Source organism: Caloenas nicobarica, chromosome 12 (genome assembly GCF_036013445.1).
Source record: "Caloenas nicobarica isolate bCalNic1 chromosome 12, bCalNic1.hap1, whole genome shotgun sequence".
Taxonomy (NCBI): Eukaryota; Metazoa; Chordata; class Aves; order Columbiformes; family Columbidae; genus Caloenas; species Caloenas nicobarica.
This window is the reverse complement of record NC_088256.1, coordinates 12,431,914-12,457,750: the sequence shown is the minus strand read 5'-3', so window position 1 is coordinate 12,457,750 and position 25,837 is coordinate 12,431,914. Positions and strand designations below refer to the sequence as shown.

The following is a 25,837-nucleotide window of genomic DNA, read 5'->3' as shown; positions in this document are numbered from 1 at the left end:
AAATGGAAGCATTGGTCAGGTTTCAATGAAATATACTTATTCAACAGTCTTTTTTAGATCATCCAGTTAAGTAGTTCACTGTGCATTGCCAGTGATGATTAGCTTCTCCATAGAAGGGGAGATAAATGTACAACATAGATGTTTTTACAATTTCTTTTTATTGTACCCTTCACGTTGAAATATTTGTGCCTAACATGCTAATATGCTGGAAATTAATAACTTAGTTCACAGCAGACAAAGTGAGTAGAGCTGTATCCAAACACAATACTCCTTGTGCGTTTACTAAAAATTTGATCTCACAAACAGAACCATTGATATCTGTTGAGACTGGGACCTGTTACGTAGGCAGGGAAGTACAGTTCAACATATATTTCATTTCTTTCAAGTGTGAAAATTTCCGGCCTAGTAAGGATGTGTACCACAGCAGTTCGCTGTCAGATATGGTGACAACACCACTCAGCCCTGTGCAGGATGATGTATTCTGGAGCGTGAGTCAAAACGAAGAACAACCCCCAAAGGTATGTGAAACTCAGGGTGTTTGGCACTGTCAGTGGTTAATAGAGTTCCCCTATGCTGTGTAGTATCCATCCTCTGGACTTCATGAAGCTGTGTGAATGTATCATTGCTTGTACATTAACTGGGTCTCAATAATCTACAAAGGAGATAAAAATGTATAAGCAGGTCACTCTTCTGAGTTTATGCATATGTATATAATATCTGCAGGATCTGCAAGTGCAGATATGCTGCTTTTGTTAGATCGAGTATTTGTAGCTGGCCTTTTGGTGAAATCTCTGGCTTATTGCAGAAAATCTCATTGCTTTGTGTAATTTGGGTGATAGTATATTTCTCTGTTTAACGGGATTTCCAAGAACAAGAATATTTGTGCGGGCGTGTGTACGTGCATGCATGGGTGTATTCATTTTATTACTTTGCAGTTGGGGTGTGTGTGTCTGTGTCTCTTCCCCCGCCCTTTGGTAGCAACATCAGGTAATCCACCATGCAGGGACAGCTGCATTCAGTGACTGCAGATGCATTTCCCTGTCGGCTTTAAATATGGACCAAGAATAATGCTGACTCTAGGGAAAAGCGCAAACCAGTTGCAGTCTGCACCCTGACAGACTGCACAGGCTTGCAGCAAATTGGAAGCACCTGCTGCTGACTTGCAGCTTCCAGTGCTGATATCATGGAAGACCTCTCCACAGGTCCCACTGAAGCATTTTTCATTTATGTTGGTTAGTCTTATTTTTGTATTGATACAGGATAATCATTACGTTTATTAACTGAGTCTAAAATATCAGTAGCAAACTTGAAACATTTGATCCTTAAGGTTCCAGAAAGGACAACCTCTAAATTTTACAGCAGGGATCAGCCTGGCCATCAGAGATGCCTTTCAAGGTAAGCTCTTAAGTCTTTTATGTTTATACTAATGTTGATTTAGTATCAAGAGGGAAACTAAAACCAAGTTATTAAAAACAAACCCATAACTTCAGTAACACCAAAACTTGCATGGGTTCATACCCATAATAGCAGATACGATTATTTTGGGTTTTGAGACGGTTCATCCACAAAAATAACTAGCCAAACTTCCTGATCTTAAAGCTGAAAGAAGTGTCTAGGTCAGCTTCCTTTTAATGATTGACATAACTGATTTAAAGAGAAATATGTCTCTTGTAGATCTCCTTCTCCTTTTCAAGCAAGGTAATTCTGTCTTCTACTGGAAAGCAGTATTTTTAACATAAAAGTGCTGTTCCATCTGTAATAATTCCTGAGATGAGGTGTTCCATTTGTTTCGCCCTGTTGAACAGGCCCAAGTGGGTTGCACGCAAGTTGTGCATCCATTTCCCAGTTAATGGGCAGCGTGTTGTGCAGCCGTTTAACTTACTGTGATTTGGTGATGCTTTACTTTCCCTTGGCAGTAGAGTAAGTGGCTGCTGAAGGTTACCTGAGGTACAAACCTGTTGACACTGAGGAAGGCAGGTGGGAGTTGTGCTGGTCAGGGTGCCTGGATGCTCTTGCAGATGTTGTACATCAGTGTCGGTGCCATTGGTTTCACAGGGGAGTTAGCAGGTGCCTGAACACTTTGACGAATGGGGATCTGGCCCCAGCTACCAGTCTAGGCACTAATAATTATAGCTTGTGAAGCTTGTGCCTGTAGCTTTGTTTTGCCTGCTAGTAACTTGAACAGGCAAATATGCTGTCTGTAGATGTATCCTGACTGTTTTGGCAGTCTACCCTTAAGGCGAGTGTACTTTTTTCATATCCCAGAAGAAAAGACCAAGAGCTGAGCGGTAAAGGGGAGCCCCCACAGGATGTCTAAGCAGGGAACATAATACTGTGAGAAACTAGGGTTGGAGAGATAGGAAAGGGAAGTAGATTTAGCTGACATGACAAAATAATGTGCAGCACTTCTGATGAGCCAGAGTCAGAAACGTCATCTGAAATAATTTTCAAGTCAAGCCATCAATGCTCTATACTTAGGAATTTTAGGAGGCAAGGCAGAAAATGTAAGTCATGTAATGTAAGTAATGTAAGCATGTAAGTAAATCCCAGTGTTTCAAGCGAGTGACTTCTGAGCCTGGATTTCTGGGTGAGCCACTGTTTTACGTTACAGGCTTGGCAGGTCGTTTTACTGCCTATGCGTTTCTTCCTGCATTGATAAGTGAGTGATGATGTATCTTGTAGAAGGGTACTGGAGCAGATTTCATTATTTGTAAAAGCCATGAGATTTTGGAATCAGAGTGACCCAGATCCGAAGAGGCCAATGGAGAAATACATACAGCAGGATATTTTGTAATGATTTGGGAATCTCTGTAATCTCCCAGAATGACTGCCCAGAGGAAACTGTCCCCTCTCTCACTACTGGGTGGCCCTGCTTGATGCAGCAATAAATATAAAAATCTTTGTCTATCACAAGTATTATATCATACAGTAACAGCAGGGAACTTGATTCAGTGGCCTAGGAGGTCTGTTCCAGTTTGTGTTCCTGCATGAAAGATAGTCTGATCTGCTTTTTGTCTCTCTGTTTAGTAACACTCATCAGTCGTCCCCCGGGGAACATGCTCTGAAGCTAAATAGCAGCAGCATTCCTGGCAACAAGCAGTGGGAGATGGGATCACATCAGAGCAGCCGGTCAACCTCAGGTGACTCCTAAGTCAAAGACTCATCACTCAAATTGTGCAAAATTCCTATCACATGAAATGGGCTTCTGCAGGGTGTCAAGTGCTGCATTGCAAATGGGGTATTTTTTTAAATTATATCTTCTGGTGATAGGCTTTTGAAAGCCCTCTGACTTTTATGGTTCCTTGTCCTAAAATAGAAACACTTTTTCTTTTGAGTCAAAAAGTGACTGAACATATTTCTGTATAGAAAATCTGAATTTCTTCAATTAAGAATTTAAAAGAATCAGTTCTGTAGCACTTACTGGCACCATTGAAACTCAGCAGAGCCAACATTACAGGCACACAGATGTAATTCAATACTAATGTTCACCCATTGGCATTTTCTGCATAACCTTATGCTGCTTCTTTGCATTGCCCACTGATAAGATGATACAGATGAGCAGTTGCTATACACTAATATTTCTGCACTCTAATAACATACTGGCTGAAGGAAGCATAAGGCTGTCCCTACAGCACCTATGAGACATTTCTCCTATATTCTTTTATGTGCACTGAGATTGTGGAACTGGAAAAAAAGGCAGACGAAGTTAAAAACTCATGCAGTTTAAGCAAAGTGCAACTTTGTAACCTATCTTGGTATCATTGGTAGGGATGTAGGAATGCACTGGGCTTGCTCATGGTTGTGCAGACTTTTTACAGTACAGACTCTGATTCCTGAGACATAACCCGAGATTCTGGCAGATGGGGACACGGAGCAGAAGTGGACAGCTGTGTTCCTCTCTCCTAATTCCTAAGGGTGTTTCCTGTGGGTCATGGTCAGGGCAATTGCTGTGTAGCTCCTTGCAAAGCAGTGATGTGGTTACAACACTTTACATCCAGGTTGACTACTAGAGATGGGCAACACGGTGAATCATGCCCAATTCGAAGCAGGGTGGTTGCTAAAAATGTTGTGAAACCACACCAGTGAGCTGCTGAGGTCTTTTATCTTTAAACTGAAGCTCACATTGTTGATTTGCAAGCCCTTGATAAGTGAAGAACAAATTGCTTATTTATTACACTTACACAATCAAGCCAGTTTTGCTTCCACTAACTGCACAGAATAGGAAGCTTTGCTTCAAGAGAAATCCAAAGCACACTTTAAACTGCTTGGGTTTTGTTTCATTTTGCTCTTATGTCATTTTATGTTTGAATAACAGCATAGAGATGAACAACGTGCAACAGCCCAGCTCAACTTTGCAATGTCTGCATGATGTATAACTCCTGTGCTATTTTGGCATGGAGCAATGAAAACCTCACCAGCGATGGAAAGAATAGAAAACCTCCCTTGTGGTTTAAACTGTCTCCTTGGGTTCTTAAGTGTCATTAAATTACAGCTAGTTCTGGCATATGGTGTTCCAGAAAGAGTTTGTTGCTTTCCCAAACCCACAGGGATACTGAATTGGACAAGAAAGGGCTATAAATACTTTAAGGCAAATACTTCTGCTGAGTTGCTTAGGGTACTCATTGACCAATAAGGAATTCTGGATTTTAAAAGCTTTGAAAAATGCATGAGTACATGAAGCCATTGTGATAAAACTATTTAAATTACCAAATACAAATCCTAATTTGTGTGAGTTTGAATTCTCTCCCCTTAACTTGCAGGGAGTCCTGTTGGTAGCAGTGGGATAGTCATGGGACAAATTGCTGAATGATGTGGAGACGTTGAGCTGGCTGGTGTGTCCCAGTGGCAGGGCACATCTGCTTTCCCTCCCTTCACTTGTATGAGGAATTGTGAGCAGTATCTCTCCAAGGCTGCTCTTGCTCTTCCCAAGTAGCTTTGAGGGAAGTGGGGGGCATTGAATCAGAAGATTCGCTTAATTACTTGCAAGCATCCCTCCTAACATGACATCAGCCCCTGCAGATGGACTCCAGCTCCTCCAGTCCTGTTTGCTTGGGTATTCAACAACTGTGCAAGCGCGGTGGCAAGTGGAGGTCCCCGTGCCACCTATGGGGGAGGCAGAATGCCGCAGCTTCTTTGCTACCCCTACCTGACCTCGGGCAGCATCACGAGGTGCCACCTGTCGCTGGGCAGGTTCCAGCTCTCTCTGCAAAAACGAGGGCTGCTTGTTACCTACTCGCTCGTGGCGCAGAGTGGAAGTGGGAGCTGAGAAGTGACGCGTGTGTGCTCCAAGGGAAGCAGGGACTGGAAAAATGGTTCTCCCGGTGCTGCCATTGGAAGTGGTGAATCCTCTTCTGCTTTCAGCTTGACCCCATGCTTGTGAGTGGAATTTGGTGCAGCTGTTTGCTCTCAGCCCAGTTGGGTTTAGAGAATCAGACCCTTTAGACTGGTTTTGTGCACCAGTTTTATGAAGGCACCACATCTGTTCACTCCTGAAAATGTGCATCAGGGGCCCAGGCTCCTGTACATCCCCCAACCCCCCTGTCTGCAGACACAGGAATGTAGCTGGGTAGCACCTTTAGTGCTGGAATATGACCAGCAGTTGCTGATATGATGAGGTGTCTTTCCTCAAGAAGAGGATCGGAGGAAGGGATTAGCTTGTCCTCAACCCTTTTCCCTTGCAAGCTGCCTTCCAGTCCATGGAACTGTTGCTGGTATGCAGTGGGAGTGTGCTGCCAAGGTTTTGGTCTGCTTGGTTTATGCCTGCAGCATTAAACTGCACCAGTATAAATGTATGTACATAATATTGTGGCATCCACAACCACTGGAAAACAAGCAAAAATATTTCCCTTTGCAACAAAGAGAAAAAGGAAGTTTGTCAGCAGAGGCTGGGTTCTGCTTTGGGTGGTAAATATATATGCATTTCTTACTGTTCCCCTCTCTCTCTGCTGTACAAGCATTTAGAAAATAAACTTATTTTTTTTTCCCAGGGAATCTAGGACCAGCCAAGGCAGAGAATGCTTTGCCCCAGAGCCAATTGCAGCTGCATAAGAAGTCTGAAAAAGTTTCTCATCAAGGCCAGATTGCAGTAGGTTCTTTTAAATTCACTGATATTTTTCATTTGTTCATGGTTTTCACTGAGGGCATGTCTATGCAGACAGCTCCTCAGCTGGAGCTAGAGTCCACCTGAGAGACAGTGTGGGGCTGGCTCGAGCTGGTTGCTGTGTTACCGTGTCTCATCAGCTTTCAGTCCAGGTTTGACTTGTGTCCAGCTCAGGTCATCAGCAGAGAGCTCAGTTTTCCTGAACCCGTCTGATCATAAATCTTTAGGAAGGAAGGGTACATCTTTAATATTTCAGGAAGTCATTGGTCAGTTGTCATGCAACCCAGAAGTCTAGACCATGCCAGTGGCTTCTGCAAATATCCAGTGTGTAACTGCCTGGAATACATGCTACCAGCCTGTGACACACTCAGGACTGTCCTGGCTCTCTGTTCGCTGACTTGCTACTGATGGAAAGGGTGATTACTGCTCCTCCTTCTTATTTACTGAGGCATTTCTCTTCCTTGGTGGTGTTTGGGGTGGGAGGATGTCTGTTGGACAGCTGCAGCTCATCGTGCCTTGTGCAAGAGCTCATATGTGGGATGCTTGGCATTTTAAAAGTTTGCAGGATCCTTAGCATTTTAAAACTTGTCCAGCAGGTCTGTGTGGCTCAGGGGGATGCAGAGTGGGTCTGCAGGGACAGCCACAGTTTACCAGGGTCCCCAACCCCTCCTGCCTTGTCAGGGACCAGAGTTTTGAAGAAGACTCTGTGTTTAGGCCGTTGTCAATGATGTGGGAGGCCTATATACAAGTTCCTATAGGACTGGGGCCGGTGGCTCTGAGCCACTGATGTGTACTGACTAACTTTAGTTAGTCACCTTTCAACTTGCAGGAAGATCAGCTTTTTGACTTGGGTCACTTTCCTGTGTGAAATACCCACTTGTGATGGACCAACAAAAGCATTAACTGCCTAATAAAGATTTTTTTGACATGGAAGTGACAATAACTATATTTACTGGGACAGTAAAATACTTCAGATGCTGTTTAGCCATGGGTTCTTCCAGGAGAAAAAAAAAAATCAACTGAGTTTCCTTTACTCAGAGTCCAGGCTCCTTTGCCAAGGGGAAGGATGGTGCCAGCTCATTCTTAAAAGCAGCAGACTATTCCTCATCGAGTGATGAAGTTGACAGCAGTGATGAAGACGACATGAACCACACAGGGTTTGCTTGATTTTTTTTTTTTTTTTTTTAAATTTTTACTTATTATTATTACATGCTTCTAAATATCTGGAAGAAGTTGGCTTACATAGATACTACCTCCCTTCTGAAGTTACTACCAGTCATTTATGTCAGTTTTAATTAAGCAGTTTAATCGCACTATAATGAACTCCTGGGGGTAAATGTTTGCTCCATCAGATGTATGCAGTATAATAAGCTTTGATGACTTGCTGCCCTGGGAAAATGAGGAAATGTCTTGTTTAAACTGAATATCAATAGGCAGTGCTTTTTACAGAGATTACTTCACATTGATCTACATTTAAATAGAATTTTTGAAAGAAAAAAAAAGAGAGGGAAAGAAAACCGTACACCTTCATGCTAAATACGGGTTACAGTGAAAAAAGCAGGGCAAACATGACCTATGTATTCAGATAGTCTTTTCACTCTGGAATAAATAATTGCCACTGAAAAGCTGATTCCTTCACCAGGGCTGTTTATGAAGAGAGAGTAGAGTAAGCAGGATTTGGTTTTTGTAAAATTTGCTGTATTTTTAGTATTGGTGTTTTGCACAATTGCTGTGGTTGCCAGATGATGCTGTGGCTCGTACCAACCTGATCTCGCCTGAAGGGTTTCTTTCTAGCTTTCCAGTTTATCTTGTTGATTTTGTGACTGTCACCTTGTGGTGTTTTACCTGTCATGCAAAATGTGTTTTCTGCTGACAATTAATGGAGCGTGAATAGCTTGCTAGTCCAAGTGAAAGAGAGTTGGGGGATCAGATGGCCAGTCCTGCTGTTTGGAACAGCAAACTGAGTTATTTTTTAGTATCAACGAATAAAACTTCTCATTTTCTTGCAAAGAGACTTCAGTTTGATTCAGATTCTACGATTTAATTTGAAGTGCATCACAGGGCCACAGAGCTCTCTGGGATGGAGCGATGGGGCTCTTGCTCTTCTGCCATAGTTGCACATGCAGTTTTGTCAGTCTTCAGGAAGAGACGCACAGATTTGTAGCACTGTTGGCAAGCTATTGTGCTGGCCTGGTACCAGCCCTTTCCCCTGTGCTGCTCGGAAGAAGGCAGAGTTTTTGCGCCTGCATATGCTCCCGATTTGCATTTCTGAAGTTCATTTTCAGAGCTGAGGGATGAGGAGAATGTTAAAAATCTTGTAGCTTATTCAGTGTACATGAAAGAGCTGTATTTTTACTGCAATGCCTTTATTTTCTTACTGCTCCTCTTCCAAACCACCTTATTCTGATCTGTAAAAAGTTTTATTCACTTTAGGTCATAGAATTCATCCTAGACCTCAGAAAGACTCTACATAAAAATATGGATTTGCCCTGTAGCAATGACTTGCTGTGTAAGTGTTAGATTGCTGTGATCCTTGCATGCTGTAATGATTTTAAGGAGTGGTATCGCTGCCTTTGGAAATCTGCATGTGGTGTTTGCATCTCCTCTGTGTGCGAGATCCGCCAGACCTATAGAGAGGTGGAATTATCAGGATGATCCCTCTCAGGTTTGCCTTCCGGTGCACACAGCCACTGCAAGAATTCTTGTAAAATCAAAAGTATAATCTTGTTTATTAACAAAGTCCCTTCGCCGTGGCTGAGTGTCATTTATATTAAGTTTATATATATTAAAAGAGAGATACTTTGGGAAGTATATCCTGATTACTAATAAGTAAATAGCAAAAAGGATAGTGATCATAGAGAAAACAGCAGCCAGCATTGAAACTTTGCATATTCTGGATAAAGTGAAAATTTTTGTGTTTCTTGCTGTCTAGGGCATGTGAATGCAGGATCTGAAGCCTCTTGCAGTCTGTAGGAGTATTTCTATGTGGGCTTTGGCTGAGACACCTTGGGCCAAATTTTAGTTGGCTGTTAAAAACAATCTGTGTTTCCTTCTTCTTGTGTGTGCTATGGAACAGCTTTTGATGTCCGCACTCCAGCTTTCATGGAGGTGCTCAGACTTGGGACATACACATATGCAAGAGGAAGAGCTTCGTGTTCGCTTGGACAAATCTCATTAACCACCCCGAGAAGGCTCATTTCTGACAAAGCCAGGACTAAGGGCAGCTGTCTTCCGCCAGTAAAACAACTTTTGGCCTTGTTTTTCTTTTCACTGAGATGAACGAGAATTCTCCCTCTCACACACCAGGCTTTTGTTTTCAGGAAAGGATATTGGTGTATATGATCCAGCATCTTACCTGCTTCTATAGCATATCTATTCCCTTGGTGCTAATTTCTCCAATTCCACAGAGAGTGCTTCTTCCTCCAATGCCTATGGCATTCACCATCCCCCTAAAACACCGAGTTTCCTGCAGCTTATTTTGTATAGCTCAGTTTCCACTCTCTGCTCTTTATATGCTGTTCCCTTCCAAAATTTGAACAAGGTGGGTGCAGGTGTGTGCTTGGCTAGGAATTACTTTCTCCCTGATGAGTGGGAGGCTGACATAATGTAAGATCAGCTGCTGCTTGCTTTCCTGATAAGAACAGGTCCTTGCACTCACCATTTATCCTGTTCCATAGCTTGCCATTCCTTCTAAGTTCAGTATGCAAATATTTACCCCTCCCATGGGAATGAGGGGGGACCCAAAACATAAACAAAGTTCCACTTGGGTAAAAAAGTTTAAAATGCAAAGGTACCACTGGATGTGTAGGAAGCAATGGAATCCATGGCTGGTGAGAACGATAAACTCCCAATCAATCTGGAACTTGTACGGGATGTGCTACTCCAGCTAGATCCCTACAAGTCAATGGGGCCTGATGGGATTCATCCTAGGGTGCTTAAAGAGCTGGCTGACGTCAGAGTGAGACCTCTCTCCATGATTTTTCAACACTCTTGGGAATCTGGAGAGGTGCCAGAAGACTGGAAGCTGGCAAAGGTTGTCCCAATCTACAAGAAGGGCAACAGGGATGACCCCAGCAACTTACAGGCCTGTCAGCCTCACTTCTGTTCCTGGCAAAATCATGGAGAAGATTGTTCTGGGAGTTATTGAAAAAAAACTGAACAACAACACAGTCATTGGTCCCAGCCAGCATGGGTTCATGAGGGGAAAGTCTTACCTGACCAACTTAATTTTGTTCTATGACAGGGTTACCCACCTAGTTGACCAAGGGAAGCCTGTCAACGTGACCTTTTTGGATTTCAGCAAAGCCTGTGATACTGTCTCTCACAGTGTCCTCCGGGACAAGATGTCCAGCATCCAGCTGGGTAAACACACAGTGCAGTGGGTGAGCAACTGACTGACAGGCCGAGCTCAAAGGGTTCTAGTAAATGGGGTTATGTCTGGCTGGCGACCAGTCATTAGCGGGGTTCTGCAGGGATCCATCTTAGGGCCAGCACTCTTCAATGTCTTTATAAATGACTTAGGACTTGAGGGATTCCTTAGTAAGTTTGCTGGTGACACAAAATTGGGGAGCACTGTTGACACTCTTGAGGGCAGAGAGGCCCTGCAGAGGGATCTGGACAAATTGGAGAATGGGGCAATCACCAAGTGCGTGAAGTTCAACACAGTCTAGTGCTGGATTTTGCACCTAGGACACGGCAACCCTGGCTGTACATACAGACACAGAGGGATAACATTTTGCCTGCTGTACCCTGCACTGCTGCAGCCTCGCCTGGAGCACTGTGTGCAGGTCTGGGCACCACAGGATAAAAAAGATATTAAGCTAATGGAGAGTGTCCAGCAGAGGGCTACGAAGTTGGTGAAGGGTTTGGAGGGGAAGCCGTATGAGGAGCGGCTGAAGTCACTTGGTGTGTTCATCCTGGAGGAGACTGAGGGCAGAGCTCCTGCGGTTACAGCTCCTCACAGGGGGTCAGGAGGGCAGGCGTCGAACTCTTCTCTTTAGTGACCAATGACAGAACCCAGGGGAACGGCAGGAAGATGTGCCAGAGGAGGTTCAGGTTGGACATGAGGAAAAGGTTCTTCACCCAGAGGGTGCTGGACACTGAACAGGCTCCCCAGGGAGGTGTCACGGCCCCAACCTGACAGTGTTCAAGAAGAGACTGGACAATGCCCTCAGACACACGGTGTGACCTGTGGGGTTGTCCTGTGCAGGGACAGGAGTTGGACTCGATGATCCTTGTGGGTCCCTTCCAGCTCAGGACATTCTATGATTCTATGATCAGAGCAGATGCTTGCTCCATTCTTACTCTTTCTTCCAGTATCTGCTTTGGGTCCCTGTTGCAGACGGGATCCTGGGCTAGAGGGGGCTTTTGGCCCCAGCCACTCTAGCAGCTCTTATGTCCTCTTGCATCTGTGTGCACTGGGCAGCATTTTCTTTGTTCCTTTGTATGTCAGGTGAGGTTGTCTCTGTGTCAGGGACCGACTCACGGTATGAAATTCCAGTATAGCCTATCTTAATAGGCTCTGGAAGAGAGATCCCTGATATGAGCATATAGCAGAGCAGCAGCTCTCCCCCTTGCACGTGCAGCTGATGCTCTTTCTCTGGAGAGCAGGGTGGCTCATAATTGCACCCCGCAGGGTGGTGTACAAGGGGAGACAGGAGAAGATTTGAAGTAGGCACTTCTCAAAAGACAGCTGGAGGGACCAGCTCTCACTTGCCTGACCTATGCAGTGTCTGAAAACTGGTGAGTGAGATGTGGGGAGATGAAGGGATGCTCTCCATCGAGGTGGGTAGAACTTCCTGCTGGGTGTGAGGAGTCCTCAGGCTTGAGTCTATTCAAGCACATCCACAGACTAATCAGCTTGCTTTTGTACAACAACCTGTAAGTGTAACTAGTGAATGTGAATTATGCTCACTTTTGATCATGTATATGCCTGGTTTTTTTGGTTTTGGGGCTCTTTTTTTTCCCAGAAGTAGTTCTGTTCATTAATTGGGGTTTGTTACCAGGCAACTGCTAAGCAGCAGAGTGGCAGATTTCCCAAGGACAAGAGTACCAGATGGAATTGAACTGAAACCCCAAAGCACTGTCACAGAACAGAAGGTAATTTGGCCATTTGTAAGGAGGTGGGTACAGCAGTGGGGGGAGTCAGATTGTTAATGTGCATGATAAACACTATATCCATTTCTTCTCAGCAGCATTTTCACTCTGAAGTCCTGCTCTGTCATTGCAAATTATAGCTATAAGCCTTGAAAAAATGTGCAGTTTCAGGTTTTGTGCTTCCTATAAAAATGCTTGCAATTAGGTACAAAATTGTGCTTCTTATTGTTGTTCTTGTTATTGACCTGCTAGTAGTTTCTTTTGTCAACATATTTCTTGAAGGCATTGGGCAGGTTGCAAAAAGCAATATTGTTGATTATTGTTGGTGTGCATTGCTGCTATTTTTAAAAATCTCGACCTTTTTTATTCCAATTTAAAAAGATCTACCTCCTACTACTTAAAATATTACCAGAAGAGGGGAAAAACACTTCATCTCTCCCTACTGGCTTAGCAAAAATATATATCTTCTCATATGTCATGTTGTGGTTCCTTCCCAGCTGTAGTTTCTAGTAGAAACTTCAAGTCATATGGATTTTCCCCTGTGATAAATATTACTGCAGAAAAGATGAAGGCAAACAAAGCAGAACAATGTTCTTTGTGGCTGAAAACAAAAAAATATTACAGTAATAAGACTTGCACTCAGCGTTAGAGCACTTCTCACCTATTACTGAGCATACTCTTGTTTCACAGATAGGGAAAGTAAATTGCTGTGGAACTGGTGTTTTTCCCAGAGCTGCTAGTGTGAGCTGTGGCAGGGCTGGGGAGAAAAAGGAGTTTTCTTTACCTCCGGTGTGATTCCTAAGCTTCAGACCAGAGCGGCATCCTTCCCTGACTGGGGAAGGAGTCTCAGTTTGCCTTTGTCTCACCATCCTTGAGGAGAAAAGACCTTACTTTGGAGAAGGTGTTATAAGTGGGGCAAAACCAGTATTTTTCTTGTGGCACACCAGCCCAGTGCTTTCCATTTCCCCTGATATCCAGGCATTGGAAATAGACTGCTTGAGGGAAAGGAGAAGGATGGGGTCTTAGAGGTCCAGACTGAGGATGAGGGGGGATGGAAAAGAGTGGAGATCACATTTTCTGGTGGGTTGCGGGGGGACAAAGTGGGAGGGAGAACAAAACAGATGATTGCCACCTATCCTCACAAATCTCTCCGATGCCTTCCAGTCTTCTCCCTCCTTCTCATGGAGAATCCACTTCATCCCACCTCTGCTTCACCAGCCACAGCCATCATGAGTCTCCATGGCTTCTTACAACATCCCTTTACCCAGCCCATCGGCATGACCTGGTTTGAAATGGTTAGGGTGTACCAAAGTGCTCAAATGATTCCAATGGGGGTTTTGTTCAGTTCAGCTGAATCTGCCTCAAATCTGAACAAAAAAGCCCCATACTGGCTTGATTCCCTAATCTCAGACACTGACATTTATGTTTTGGTTTGCTTTTTTTAGATCTAAATTAAAATGTAACATAATTAAATAATCAGTTTGATTTCTAGTTAATTACTTGGTTATTTATAATTATCCACTTTATTTTTCTTTTTCCTTACTTTGGCCAGCATTCAAAAAAGCTGATATGATTTCAGTAGGTTGTTTATCAAAGTCTCTACAATGTACAGACTTGTCTTGGATTCACCCACCCAGAAGCTGCTCGAGTTTGGTGGTGCTTTTTGCTTTGGTGTAATTCAGAAGAAATTTTCTAGTGCAGTACTTGGCTCCTGTCACTCTCTGTGTTCCAGTGCCAATGGTGTTCAGGTGCCCTGACTGATCATGGCTGGGGTAGATCCCCTTGCACTGCCTTCATCATCTGGGACAGCACTTGCTTTACACATCCCATCTTTCTTCCTCTCAAAGCTTCTAGCCGCGTATTCCAAGAAACTGACCTCTGACTCCATATGTTGTGCTGCAGGGGAGAGAGCTTGTGTGGTTCCTCACTCTGTATGTAGTTTACAAGTATTTCCTTGAAGCTGATGGGATCCTGTAAGGAGGTCTGCAGTACCAAACATCATTGTACTGGAAATGCTGATACTGCATCCTAGTGAATGTCATAATTCTAGAATAAGGTTTTCAAATTCAGTAAATGGAAAGTAGCAATGAAATTAATGGTAAGGGGCTTTGAACTAAACGCGGGTCCAGAGCCGAATAGTGCCCGCTTCTGACTGTGGTGGGTAGAGGTCACATCTGCAATGTTAGGACAAATCATTTGATTCTCTCTCAAATGTTTCTGAGGATGAAGTTTCTTTTTCACCTGTGGCTGAGGTAACATAGATGAGGAATGTTTGCAGAGCGCTTCAGGAGTGGAAGCCAGTCCTAAATAACAGCAGTTGCATAGTGCATTGGAAGTATGCTAAGTGTGGAGTTTAACTGTATGTTCTCATGTACAGGATCAGATTCTAGGGAAACAAATTTCTAGCACCCAAGAAGGCCTCTGGAGCATAAGCAACCAGAACTATCTCCTGCCAGATCTCCTCCAGCAAAGCCAAATTTCAGACTCCTCTTTGAACCCACCAAAAGTGCCACTGACTAGCCAGGAACCTCAGAGCAAACTTCTGAATAAGGTAAGAGATAAATTACAAATTGAATGAATTATACCATTATTTTCCTCCAGCCCTTAGGAGCCTGAGATTGAGAGCCTTTTAACCTAATCTGTCCTGTCTCTTTATGATAAATTTTTTCATTGCATCCTTTCTGTAAAAGTTTTATCTAGGGGATGGATAAAAAATCTTGAGCTCCCTAACATGTTTTATTGTTCCACTTGTTTTCCCCCATTTCTCTCTCTGCTCCCTTTTCAGTCCTTCCTTTTTTTCCTCCCTTTTTACACAAGCTAGAAGGGCTTGCACCCTCTGCTGCTTCACCTGTCATGTCAGCAATGCAGCACTCTGTCTCTGCACGTTGTCCCTGCCTTTCTTCCACCCAAGTGCCAGGTGGGGATGCCCAGGGGCCAGGGCAGCGTGATGTCTCGGCAGCCCCAAAGGGACTCTGGCACCGCGGTGGGCACAGGGGTCTCTTGGGGAGAAGTGTGTCACTGGAGGCAGGTAACAGCTCTGTCAGGTCACATCCTAAACTGCCTTACTCGCAGCAACAGCGTCCTCCTTGCTGCACAGAGGTTTGAGCAATGCCCTGTTGCAGACAAGACAGCAGGGAGTGATCGATGTGCTCATCTTCTGGGATCTGGTGATGGCAGAGCACTGCCTGACGAAGCATCCCCACACAGCTCCCTGCTCAGGCCTCTTCTGTCGCTGAATTTGTACCATGTATCTGCTGCTTTAAGACTTGATCATGTCTAAGTATGCCCCATGCCATTTCTTCTGAGCGTCAGAGGCATCACATTGTTGCTTGCTGTCTGCTCCTCTAGCATCACCTTCCTGAAGCAGCTCTTGTTTTATGTTGTAGATCCCGTGCACTGAAAGTACACCTTCAAAGAGCAGTACATCGTCCACCACATCCTTCACTTCATTCATAGATCCCAGACTGCTGCCAATCACCCCTCCCACCAGTCCAGTAGGACCTTCCTGTAGTTCTTGTGAGTATGCTTTACCCTTCTCATGAAATGTCACTCCTGATTTTTGTGGGGATTTTTGTTTTGGTTTGGTTTTTTGCGGGGGGAGTGGGGAGGGCTTTTTGCTTGGAAATGGAAACTGTAAGCAACATCTTCAGAAACAGAAAGTCAACATTGCTATGAATTTTCATTGTACTGCTTCTGCCCTTCTTCCAGATGTGGCTTGCTCTACTCTGCTGCTGTGTTACCACAGTGCTCACTCAGGAATGCCGAAGGAAATTTCCAGATGTGTGTTTTTTCCTTGCCTATGTAATGCTCCTTAGGTGTTTTCTCATCCCTCTGGTGTTTCTTTCATTCTGCCGTAAATAGGTCAAATATGAGATGTAGCCAAACATTCGCATTTTTCATGATTGCATGTGTCTTTCATTCTAGCATCCAGTGCAAAACCCGAGCCTGTCAGGAGAGAAAATGCGAGGAAGGGCTCTGTTGTCAATGTCAACCCAACAAATATCCGCCCACAGAGCGACAGTCCAGAAATTCGTAAATACAAGAAGAAATTCAACTCGGAGGTTCTTTGTGCTGCTCTGTGGGGTAAGCTCAGAGGTACTCGGGCCTGTGTGTGGATGGGAGGCAGCAGCAGGAGAGGCTGGCAGTCTGTGCCAGGCAGATTTCACAGTTGTATCACACCTCTCTTGTCAGAAAGTCCTGGCGTGGATTGCTGAGCAGATACCTGCATCACTCGCCTGGCGCTGCCTCCCTGGTAGAAGACGGCAAACAGATAGATGACTTACAGTTGCAAAGGATTTTGTGCATCAGAGTGAGAAAATGTTTTGATCAGGCACCAAATTGAAACTGCACTTGTTAGAAGAGCCAAAAGTTGCAAATGTTTTAGTAACTTACACAGGCATGATAACTACTCTTTTCTTAGCTGTGTATGAGGACAGCTAATCACACTACACCCTGATCCAGTGGAAATAATCCAAACCTGAAGCCTTTTCCTGTCAAGTATGTTTAGGTATTCCAAGGATCTGAAGAAGGTCGGGCGTCAGTCTTTCCAAAAGCTTGGCTTCCTCAGTTCCAGCTGTCAGTGCTTATTCAGAACCTGGCTGGATCACCCTTTTTACAGGGTCAGCTTCAGATGATGTATTATAAAACCTAGATGAGTGCAGTCAGACAAGTTTTCAACAACTGTAGACCTTATCCCAGTCTCACGCTAGCTAAGGTCTTGAGTAGTTTTAACCATCTTTCTACTTCAGAAGAACAGACCTGTTCTGTGGGACCCGCCCAGCCTTTTACTCCTCCTTGCTTTTTGAGTCTGGAATGGAAAATGAACGAAGTAGATGAAACATCATCCAAATGAAATGTAGATTGCCATTTTACAGCTTCACAGATTTTGTGTAATGTATATTTGCAGGAGTCCAAGATTTTAAATTAAGAACAGAGCTGTGTGGCAAGGTCTGTAGTTAAATGTGCGTTAAGGCTGAAGGGCACCAGGTACTCGTCAGAGCATTGCCAGTAGAGGAGGTTGCTTGTTACAGCAGGATACCTCATGTCATTTCTTTAGAACCTGCTGATTAGGAAACGTTGTTGTCATGCAAGCCAAACATAGGTTTTGTCATCCTCTGATGTCAGCAACTCACTGGAGCTTTCTCTTCCTTGAGAGCAGTTGGGTTTCAGATGGGTTCTTTCCTTTAATTCGTCATTTGAAAGCATTCTTGTAAAACACAGACCATTTTCAAACAAACACTCCACTTCCTCTTAATGGCAGCAATTTTTCCCACAAGTTGGGTCATCCTGTGGTTTGAGTGCTGTATTTGGGGAAAAGGGGTGGTTTTTTGGGCATTTTGTTTTTGGTTTTTAGTTGGTAGAGACCCTTAGATCATTTAGTTGCATCTCCTGTGTTGCCAGTGAAGTGGTGCTGGACTGGGACTTTTGCAGTGCCCACAGGCACTTTCCAAGGTCACATGAGAAGTTAGAGTTCTCGAAGTATTTTCTTTTTGTTTAAACCAACGTTGACTTCAGTGGAACTACTCATCCTTCATGCTACATGGGCATGTAAGTGTTCTGCTGGGTAAAAAGTATAATGGTGAGATCCTTTTTTTCCTATTCGTTTTTCTGGGAGAGCATCCACAGAGTAACAGAGAAATTATCAGGTACCATTAAGTGAGACTAAATGAGAATCAGTTGTCAAAACAATGAACTTGCAGTGGCTTCTGAATTTATGGTAATTTGCACAATATGTTTTTCCATGTATAAACAGGAGTAAATTTACTGGTGGGAACAGAGACTGGATTGTGGCTGCTGGACAGAAGTGGCCAAGGAAGAGTTTATTCGCTGATTACAAGGAGACGATTCCAGCAAATGGATGTTCTGGAAGGACTCAATGTGCTAATTACTATATCAGGTTAGTTCAGTGTCTAAAAGTATCTGACCTGCACTGGGGTTGGAAGCAATTAAAAAGAAGAATTAGGTTATAAACTAGGTTGAGGAATTTCCTCTTACAGAAAATCATAGGACAGTTACAGGAAAACTCTCTTTTTTTAATGTTTACATTCTCATTTCAGAGAGGCTTTGGGATATTTCATTACCCGGTTAATGTGTAAAATGGTTTGTGGGAAGTATGAAGTGTTTAATATCCTTACAATGAACTGGTTCTCAGCAAGTCATAGTTTGTCAGTCTGTTTGCTCGTTTCTGTGATGGGTGTCTAAGTGCATTTCTACTAAAATATCATTAAATAACCTCATTCTGTGTTCACCAAGATGTATGAGCAGTAACACGAGAGTGATCTGTACTGTGAAAGCATCAGTAGCAGTAAATGGAGTGGTGTGTTCAGCCTCTGCTGACAAAGCTTGGACTCTGCAAGGTGCTGAGGCCCTTATTGCCCACGGGTGAGAGTGGCCTTAAAGGATGTTCAGTACATAATGGGGTCAGAGATGTAGCTCCAGCAAGGAATGGCAGCTCCTTGTCTCCCATCCAGACTCACCATGGTAGGCGATGGTGAGAGCTGTTTGTCCCTTACCGCCAGGTCCAGCTGATGATGTGACACGGTCCTTGTCTTTAGACAAACCTGTGATCCCAGACTGCTGTTGACCATATGCACTTACAAACTAAAGCAACAGAAAGACTGACTGAGATGAAAGATGACAAATTCTCACCTGGAAAGGCATCCAGAAGAAAATAGCTACTCGTAGTGAAGATTGTCAGTTGATTAGAACTAAATGAATCACATTCAGAATGGCTATTGTAGGCCATACCTGTGTTCCTTCCTTCATATCAGAGTAAATGCAAGATAGTGTGATTATTTCTGGTGATACATGCATCTGGAGAGACCTGTTCCTTGGCCCAAGGGAAGAATTTTAGTCGGGTGTGAAAATCTTGCATGGAGCTTGAGTCACAAGGTAAATGCCCATGTGCCAAATCCCATAGGATTGCTCATGTCCTAGTTCCCTCTGCCTGTCACCATCACACAGGGCTTTTCTTTTGTGCTGCTGGGCTCTTCTCTCACCTTGACAAGACACAAAGACCCGCTGCACTCAAGGTCACAAAACTCTGGCTTTTTGTAAGTGTGGGAGAGTTTGTACTTCAGGGAGTTAAAACGTTGTGTCTGTCTTTTTTGCAAATCTTAGGGAAGAAGAATAAGTTGAGGGTATATTACTTATCATGGCTGAGAAACAAAATTTTGCGTAATGATCCAGAGGTGGAGAAGCGGCAAGGCTGGGTGTCTGTGGGTGACCTGGAAGGCTGCGTACACTACAAAGTCGGTAAGGACTTTTTGGTTTTTTTTTTCCTTTGAGAGCTGCTTAAACATCCTTTTGTATCCTGTGACACCAGCATTTTTCTTCAGCTCTGTTTCAAGATCGTATTTCGCTTAATATCACTGAGCTCCTTCAGATCTCCTTGTTTTACATGGCAGATGCTTTGTGCCCTGTCACTCCAGGTAGCATCTCCTCTTGCAGCAGTTACCGGATGATGTTATGGGTATTCCCCGTGCTAGCTGGAAGAAAGGAGTGCCAGCCCTGGTCTGTTACTCAGTGGTTTGAAAGCTCTGTAGATACTTAAGATTTTAATTAGACTGATGTTTTCCACCTACATGCTATTCAGCTTCCCTCCTGGCCCTGAGTAACTGCTAAGAAACTGGACTAATAGAGTCTAGAAAGTCATATGTCCATAGGTAGATCAAATTGGATTTGCTACAACTCATCCCCCTCTCTCGATTATAAAAGACCTAAATATACCTTTGTTTCGACTTACACACTGGAGATGAAGCAGCTGAAAAAACATCTTACTTTTATTTAGCTTTCAAGCAGTTCAATCTTGAAGATGAACATCAGTATTGTGATAGTTTCTGCCATTTAACTGCACGAGGGGGTGTGATGTATAGAGCAAGTTTTGCTTTGGTGAAAGACAGTATACGAAAGTGGCACTTTTTTCAAAGTCAAATAGCAAAATGATATAGAGGAGTGCAGGAGACCAGGTGGCTGGCTCTCATAAACACCTTCCTTGACTTTTTTTTTTTGCTTGTATATCTCATGGCTTTAAAAGTGGCAATGGTTAAATCCAAGAAAGAATGTGAAACGGATGTGTGTTCTTGGTTTCTTTGTGATTATGTTATAGCAAAGCACGCACATATTCTACTTCAGTTGGTCATCTTTGCGTTTCGCGTGGAGGTATTTTGTTTTGTTTTGCTTTCAATAGTTATCCTAAAGTTAGGCAAGCCTTACTTCAGTAGCATAACACCTGCATCTTTTAAAAATCATTGCCAATCAGACAAATATAAAATAAACAGTGAATGCATTGGGTTAGGATACCCTGGTGTTCAGTTTCCAAAGGAAATGCTTGGCAGGATGAAAACAAAATGTACAAAGAAGCCTTAATTTTCAATCCCTGATTCTTCATTTATTCTCAATGGGTCCAACATGCCCTGAATCAGCTTAGAGGAAATTGCTCATCTCTTAAATGCTTACTCAGAAACACGGGTGTCCTTCGCCCACACGAGCCCTTGGAGATTTAACCCCACATGTGAACAGCAAAATAAAAATTCATCCTGCAGAGTGTAACAGAATTGTTACGCCAACAACCACCATTCCTCCAAAACTAGCTTATTCACAACCAGCAGCATTGATGTTTGTTCACACTTAAAAAATAAAGTAGGTTGCCTTAGCTGCAGGGTTAAGACCTTTTTTCTAACTAGTAAGATGTATAATTTTTTTTCATAGATATATGAAAAGCAATATATAAATGTTAACAGTCATCTGGCTTTACTGAGAATAAACGAACTATAGGTTTTAAGTCAAGGTATTGTCACCGATGATGTTAAACATTGATGTCCAGAATCCATTAGTCTCCCTTGCTGGATAATGTCTACCTCTACAAGTAGTCCAGTGAAATTATTTTATGTGATGAGATGGTCTTTGATTCAAGTGTCTGTCTGGTACCTAAGGAATTGTTCTTCTTGTATTACAGTAAAATATGAGAGAATCAAATTCCTCGTAATTGCTTTGAAAAACTCAGTGGAGGTTTATGCTTGGGCTCCGAAGCCTTATCACAAATTCATGGCTTTCAAGGTAGGTGAAACTTCACTTTGGTTCAGATATATCACTTTCTCACTGTCTCTCATCTACTCTTCACTTTTGCTTTTTGTTGCTTTGTATAACACTTATTTCTAAAGATAAAATGAGTATTCTTTTAAAGAAAATGTACTTCATTTTGACATACATTGGCGATGGCAAGAATAAAACTGTCACAGTCATGATTCTGTTGGATGTGAATAACTTGTTTCAGTGCTATGCCAAAATGTACATTTGAGTTCACAAAGTTGATGCTGATTTCCCTCAAAAGAGTAGGAAAATGAACAGGAATGGTACTCATTTTTGCCTTGTCCCTTTCTAGAAGCCAGATCTTTTCAACACATAAGTGAATTATCCAGCTCTCCTCGCAGCTCAGTGTATGATGGGTACTTAGCTCCTTAAATGTAACATACTAGTTAACAAAAATAGCTCTCTAATTTTTGAGTTTTGAAAATTCTTAAGATCATAAGTGTAGATCTGTAAATGAACAACTTTGTGCTATATAGTGTATTTTTCTTTTTCCAGTCCTTTACCTCACTTCATCACAAACCACTGGCAGTTGACCTGACTGTTGAAAATGGACAACGATTAAAAGTCATATATGGCTCACTAGTAGGCTTTCACGCTATTGATGTGGACTCTGGATCTGTGTATGACCTGTACCTTCCAACACACGTAAGATACTCCAAAAACTTACGTAAATGCCTCTGTTCTTTGGGCTGTATATTGATGATGACCATGTTAAGAGTTGTGCTGTATTTCAAAAGACAGGGTAAGAGAAAAATTATTGTGTGCTAGCTAATAGAAAACCACTTTTCACATACTTTTATAAAACTGAAGTTCTGTTAAAATGCTTTTATCAGAGTTGGAATATCAATTTTAATGGTGTAGTGTCAGAAAACCTATTGTATGGATAGTAGTATTTTTAATTGATTTATGCTGGAAATTTAGGACTACTTGAGCAGTCAAAGACACAATAATACCTACCTGAATTTAGGTGACTTTTACAATCTGACACTATACTTTTCAATCTTGCTGACAAGGTGATTAAATTATCACTGAATTGAGCTGAAATTTGGCCGGGATTACAAAGGCTTGCAACATATTTCAATCTTGATCCACTGCAAGCGTGTTACCCTTGCGTACCGATAGCTAGTGTAGCCAGGTGTACATGTGCACCCATGAATAATCCCAATTTCTTCACCATGGAGCAAGGTTGCATTTGTTTCACATGATTATAGATCCAGGCTCTGTGTGCAAAGTGTGATTTGCCTTGCAGTCATGACTCTGCAGAAACCCAGCTTCCGAACTAAATAAATTTGCTGATCTTCTTACTGTTCAGTTGCCCAAGAAATCAGTCCTTAAATTCCAAAGAATTTTTACATTTTCTGCAGGATTTTCTCATTAGATTGTCATGCAGTTGGCATGAAGATGTTGGTTTCAGTTTGGTGTATAAATGTTACATCGTGCATCTGTTTATTGAGGTGATGGTGATCACTAAATTCCTGCTTAAACTCAGATAACAGCAAAGTAATTCCCCTGCGGAAATGAGTGACTGGCATGGGGCTGCCCGATATGAAATCTGTGCTATGGTTTTAATCTGTTTGTTTGTTTGCTAATTTTTTTAGCTGTTCTAGATAGTTCTTTTCAAAGCTGTGAGTCCCAAAAGCCAGAGAAACTTGGGGGCTTAGGTCCAGGAGACTAGCGGGTTCCTAGTGGCAGCTCTAGGCAAGGAAACTCCTGGGCACACTTGAAAACCTCCCTGGAGTCAAGAGAACTCCATGGGGGCAGAGGGTTTGCTCACCTGGGTGCCATGGCCTCCTCCTGTCCCAAGGCAACATGTCCCAAAGTGATGCTCAGGAGGTCTGAAGAAATCTCATCCCAGATCTGCATGTTGCAGCCTGTGCCTTGGACCCTTTAATTTTTTTAACTTCTTTTCCCCCACTCTCAGCCCCACATTTTCAAACCAAATGAAAACCCACGCCTCCCGTGCAAGCCACTTGAGCTGCCCTGGCAAGTGATGGTCTTCAAATTCCATCATATCTGGGCTTCTGATAGATGCAGTGTTTGATGGTGGCTGTTAAGTTTATAAACTTCTCTTAAGTAACTTTTCTAGCTGTTCAGAACAAACTGCTGGATCATCTACTGAAAGCTTGTGCTTTTTGTTTCTGTGGTTGTTTTTTGTTGTTGTTTTTGGGGTTTTGTTTTGGGTTGTGTGTTGTTTTTTTTAAGGGACTTAATATTTGTTTTGTTAGAGGGTTTATTTAATCTGACGATTAGTAGCTTTATTAACTATGCAACTATGAAAAATTCACATCAGTTTATCAATGTGTGGTGCCTGCCTACCATTTCTGGAAGCTGGTTGCTAAGCAAGGTGAATAATGACTTGTCAAAAAAAGATCATTAGCATAATTGCTCAAGATAGGAAAGGCAAAGAAAAAAGTGAACCTTCCTAGAGGCCCTAGATTTTCAACAGGCTGCAAATATAATTACGTACCTGATGAGAGAGATTTCCCAGGTGACTGCCCTGAATATATGGGGCACTTTTAAAACTGACTCCATTTCTGTGTGCTCTTCAACGAAAAGTTAGTATGTACTAAAAATATGTTTTCCCTTTAGAGTCTTAGACCTGAAATAAATCTGCTGCTACAGTGGCTCTTTTTTAGTATTTTATTATTTTAAAGAGCATCTGCTAGAATTGGATAATTCTCTCGAGGAGCTTTGTGGTGGCAACAGACCAGACTTGAGCAGGCTGACTGCAGATACTCTTGCTTTCTGGTAGCCTCTTTTCCCAGTTCCCCACCTCTCTCTTCATCTCTTACCTGCTCCGATCGCTCATGCGAGTACCAAAGCAACGCCTTAAAATTGCTCTGCGACTCTGGATACCTGTCCTAGTGTTACGGATAGTTGTTGCGGAGGCACGGAGTCAAGTGGTTGGCCTGGGTGTATTCGGTTTGGCAAGTACAGCTTCAGTGCTTCTTTTACTGTTCATTGTGCCCTTATGGTGTGTGTAAATGTATGTGCTTGAAAAAAAAAATGATCTGTGTGTTGCTGGCTTGTGAAAATGATGTAGAAACTCCAGTCATACGCTTCCTATAAAAATATTAATTGTAGTGGTTTAATTAACAATTTAACATCCTGGTTTGAGTAGCGCTTTAAACAAGGGAATGCTTTGAAATTGTTTTTCAAGGCTGTCCTCTTTTTCTTTCAAAAATGCCTTCATAAGACCCCACCTTCACGGTTTTGTACTTAGACTTTTTCTTCACTTGGGACATGTTGGCTTCTGGGATTCTAGTGCATTGAACAGCTGTTAAAATAACTTGTGTGAGTGAACTGCACTGTTACTGCAGCATGCAGAAAATGCGTGCTTAATGGCATTTAAAGGGGGAACTACTTTTGGTGGAGGATGTGGGAAGCAAAGGACAGAGTGGCTTGTATTTGAAAGGTCCAGGTAACTTCTCAACTTGCTGTAAATATTGTTAAATTTACAGGTTTTAGCTTGCATGGGGATGGGGAAATATCGTGGAAAGTGAAAGCACCGATTTCCTGGAATGTGGAAGCTTTTGTCTTTCTTCCATCTTCTGAAATAGTTGTGAATTCAAATTTATTTCACCTCTCTTCTATTTATATAACACAAGTGTTTCATGAGTAAATATTATTGTGTCTCAGTGGCTCCATGGCTTCTTGATACCAATTAATAGTGGCAAATGTAAAGTGAAATACTGAACGTTGATTTATTTGCAAACCTACTGTCACGTTCAAGGGGAAGAGTGAGAAGGCCCGTTTCAGAGGCAAGCTGGCAAACTGTACAGCCTTTCTGAAAACAGGCTTTTCTTTCACTTTCCATGAGCTAGTTCTTGTTATTGCTCTGCCAAGCTAGTTAGATTGATGTAGTTACTAAAATTGCAGTCCATTTTCTGATATAAATCCTAGTAAAATATGATTGCAGATCCAGGGGACTATTCACCCACATGCCATTATCATCCTCCCGAACACCAGTGGAATGGAGCTCTTACTCACCTATGAAGATGAAGGCATCTACATTGATATATACGGGCACTTCACAAAGGAAACTGTTTTACAGTGGGGAGAAATGCCAGCATCTGTAGGTACGTATGAAAAACAGCACTTTATTAAATACCAGATTCTGCTGCATGAAGCCTGACTTGTTTATGAGGTTTGTATTCACATGAAAGTGGTTGTATGGCACATAAAGCAACATCTGAGCAAACCAGATGTCTAAAGAGTAACCAGATTTATGTAAGTTTGTGTTAAGACAGCCAATGATTACAGTAGGGTCTTCACATTTGCATCACTGAGGTTGTATTCTTGTCACGCTGTTTATTGCATCATACCTTGACAATACAGCCAAACTTCACGGAGGATGCAGCTCACCACCAGTTTTCAGAGAGAGAATTATGTGAATTAGAGGGGGAAAAAAGGTGTTCTTGTTTTCTACTTTGTTTGTAGTCCATAGCATTTTAGGTAAAAATTCACAACTGTAGAGAAGTCAGTTACTGAAGAGGTCTGTAACTGCTGTCAAATGGCCCCTTAATTTTATTGTTTTAAATTCAAAGTGTT

General features: G+C 42.7%; 1 protein-coding gene across 3 annotated transcripts in view; it reads left to right on the top strand.

The window, feature by feature from the left end:
• The window catches only part of NRK (Nik related kinase), a 104,532-nt gene that overhangs the window by 66,041 nt on the left and 12,654 nt on the right, over positions 1-25,837 (top strand). For all 3 annotated transcript variants that reach the window (XM_065643188.1, XM_065643187.1, XM_065643186.1), the window contains 14 exons: positions 387-518; positions 1,328-1,395; positions 3,028-3,140; positions 5,988-6,085; positions 7,139-7,257; positions 12,106-12,199; positions 14,574-14,747; positions 15,583-15,712; positions 16,121-16,279; positions 17,949-18,092; positions 19,316-19,450; positions 21,153-21,253; positions 21,782-21,931; positions 25,206-25,365. In XM_065643188.1, the coding sequence (XP_065499260.1) occupies positions 387-518; positions 1,328-1,395; positions 3,028-3,140; positions 5,988-6,085; positions 7,139-7,257; positions 12,106-12,199; positions 14,574-14,747; positions 15,583-15,712; positions 16,121-16,279; positions 17,949-18,092; positions 19,316-19,450; positions 21,153-21,253; positions 21,782-21,931; positions 25,206-25,365 (1,777 nt within the window). The remainder of the gene's footprint in view (positions 1-386; positions 519-1,327; positions 1,396-3,027; positions 3,141-5,987; positions 6,086-7,138; positions 7,258-12,105; positions 12,200-14,573; positions 14,748-15,582; positions 15,713-16,120; positions 16,280-17,948; positions 18,093-19,315; positions 19,451-21,152; positions 21,254-21,781; positions 21,932-25,205; positions 25,366-25,837) is intronic.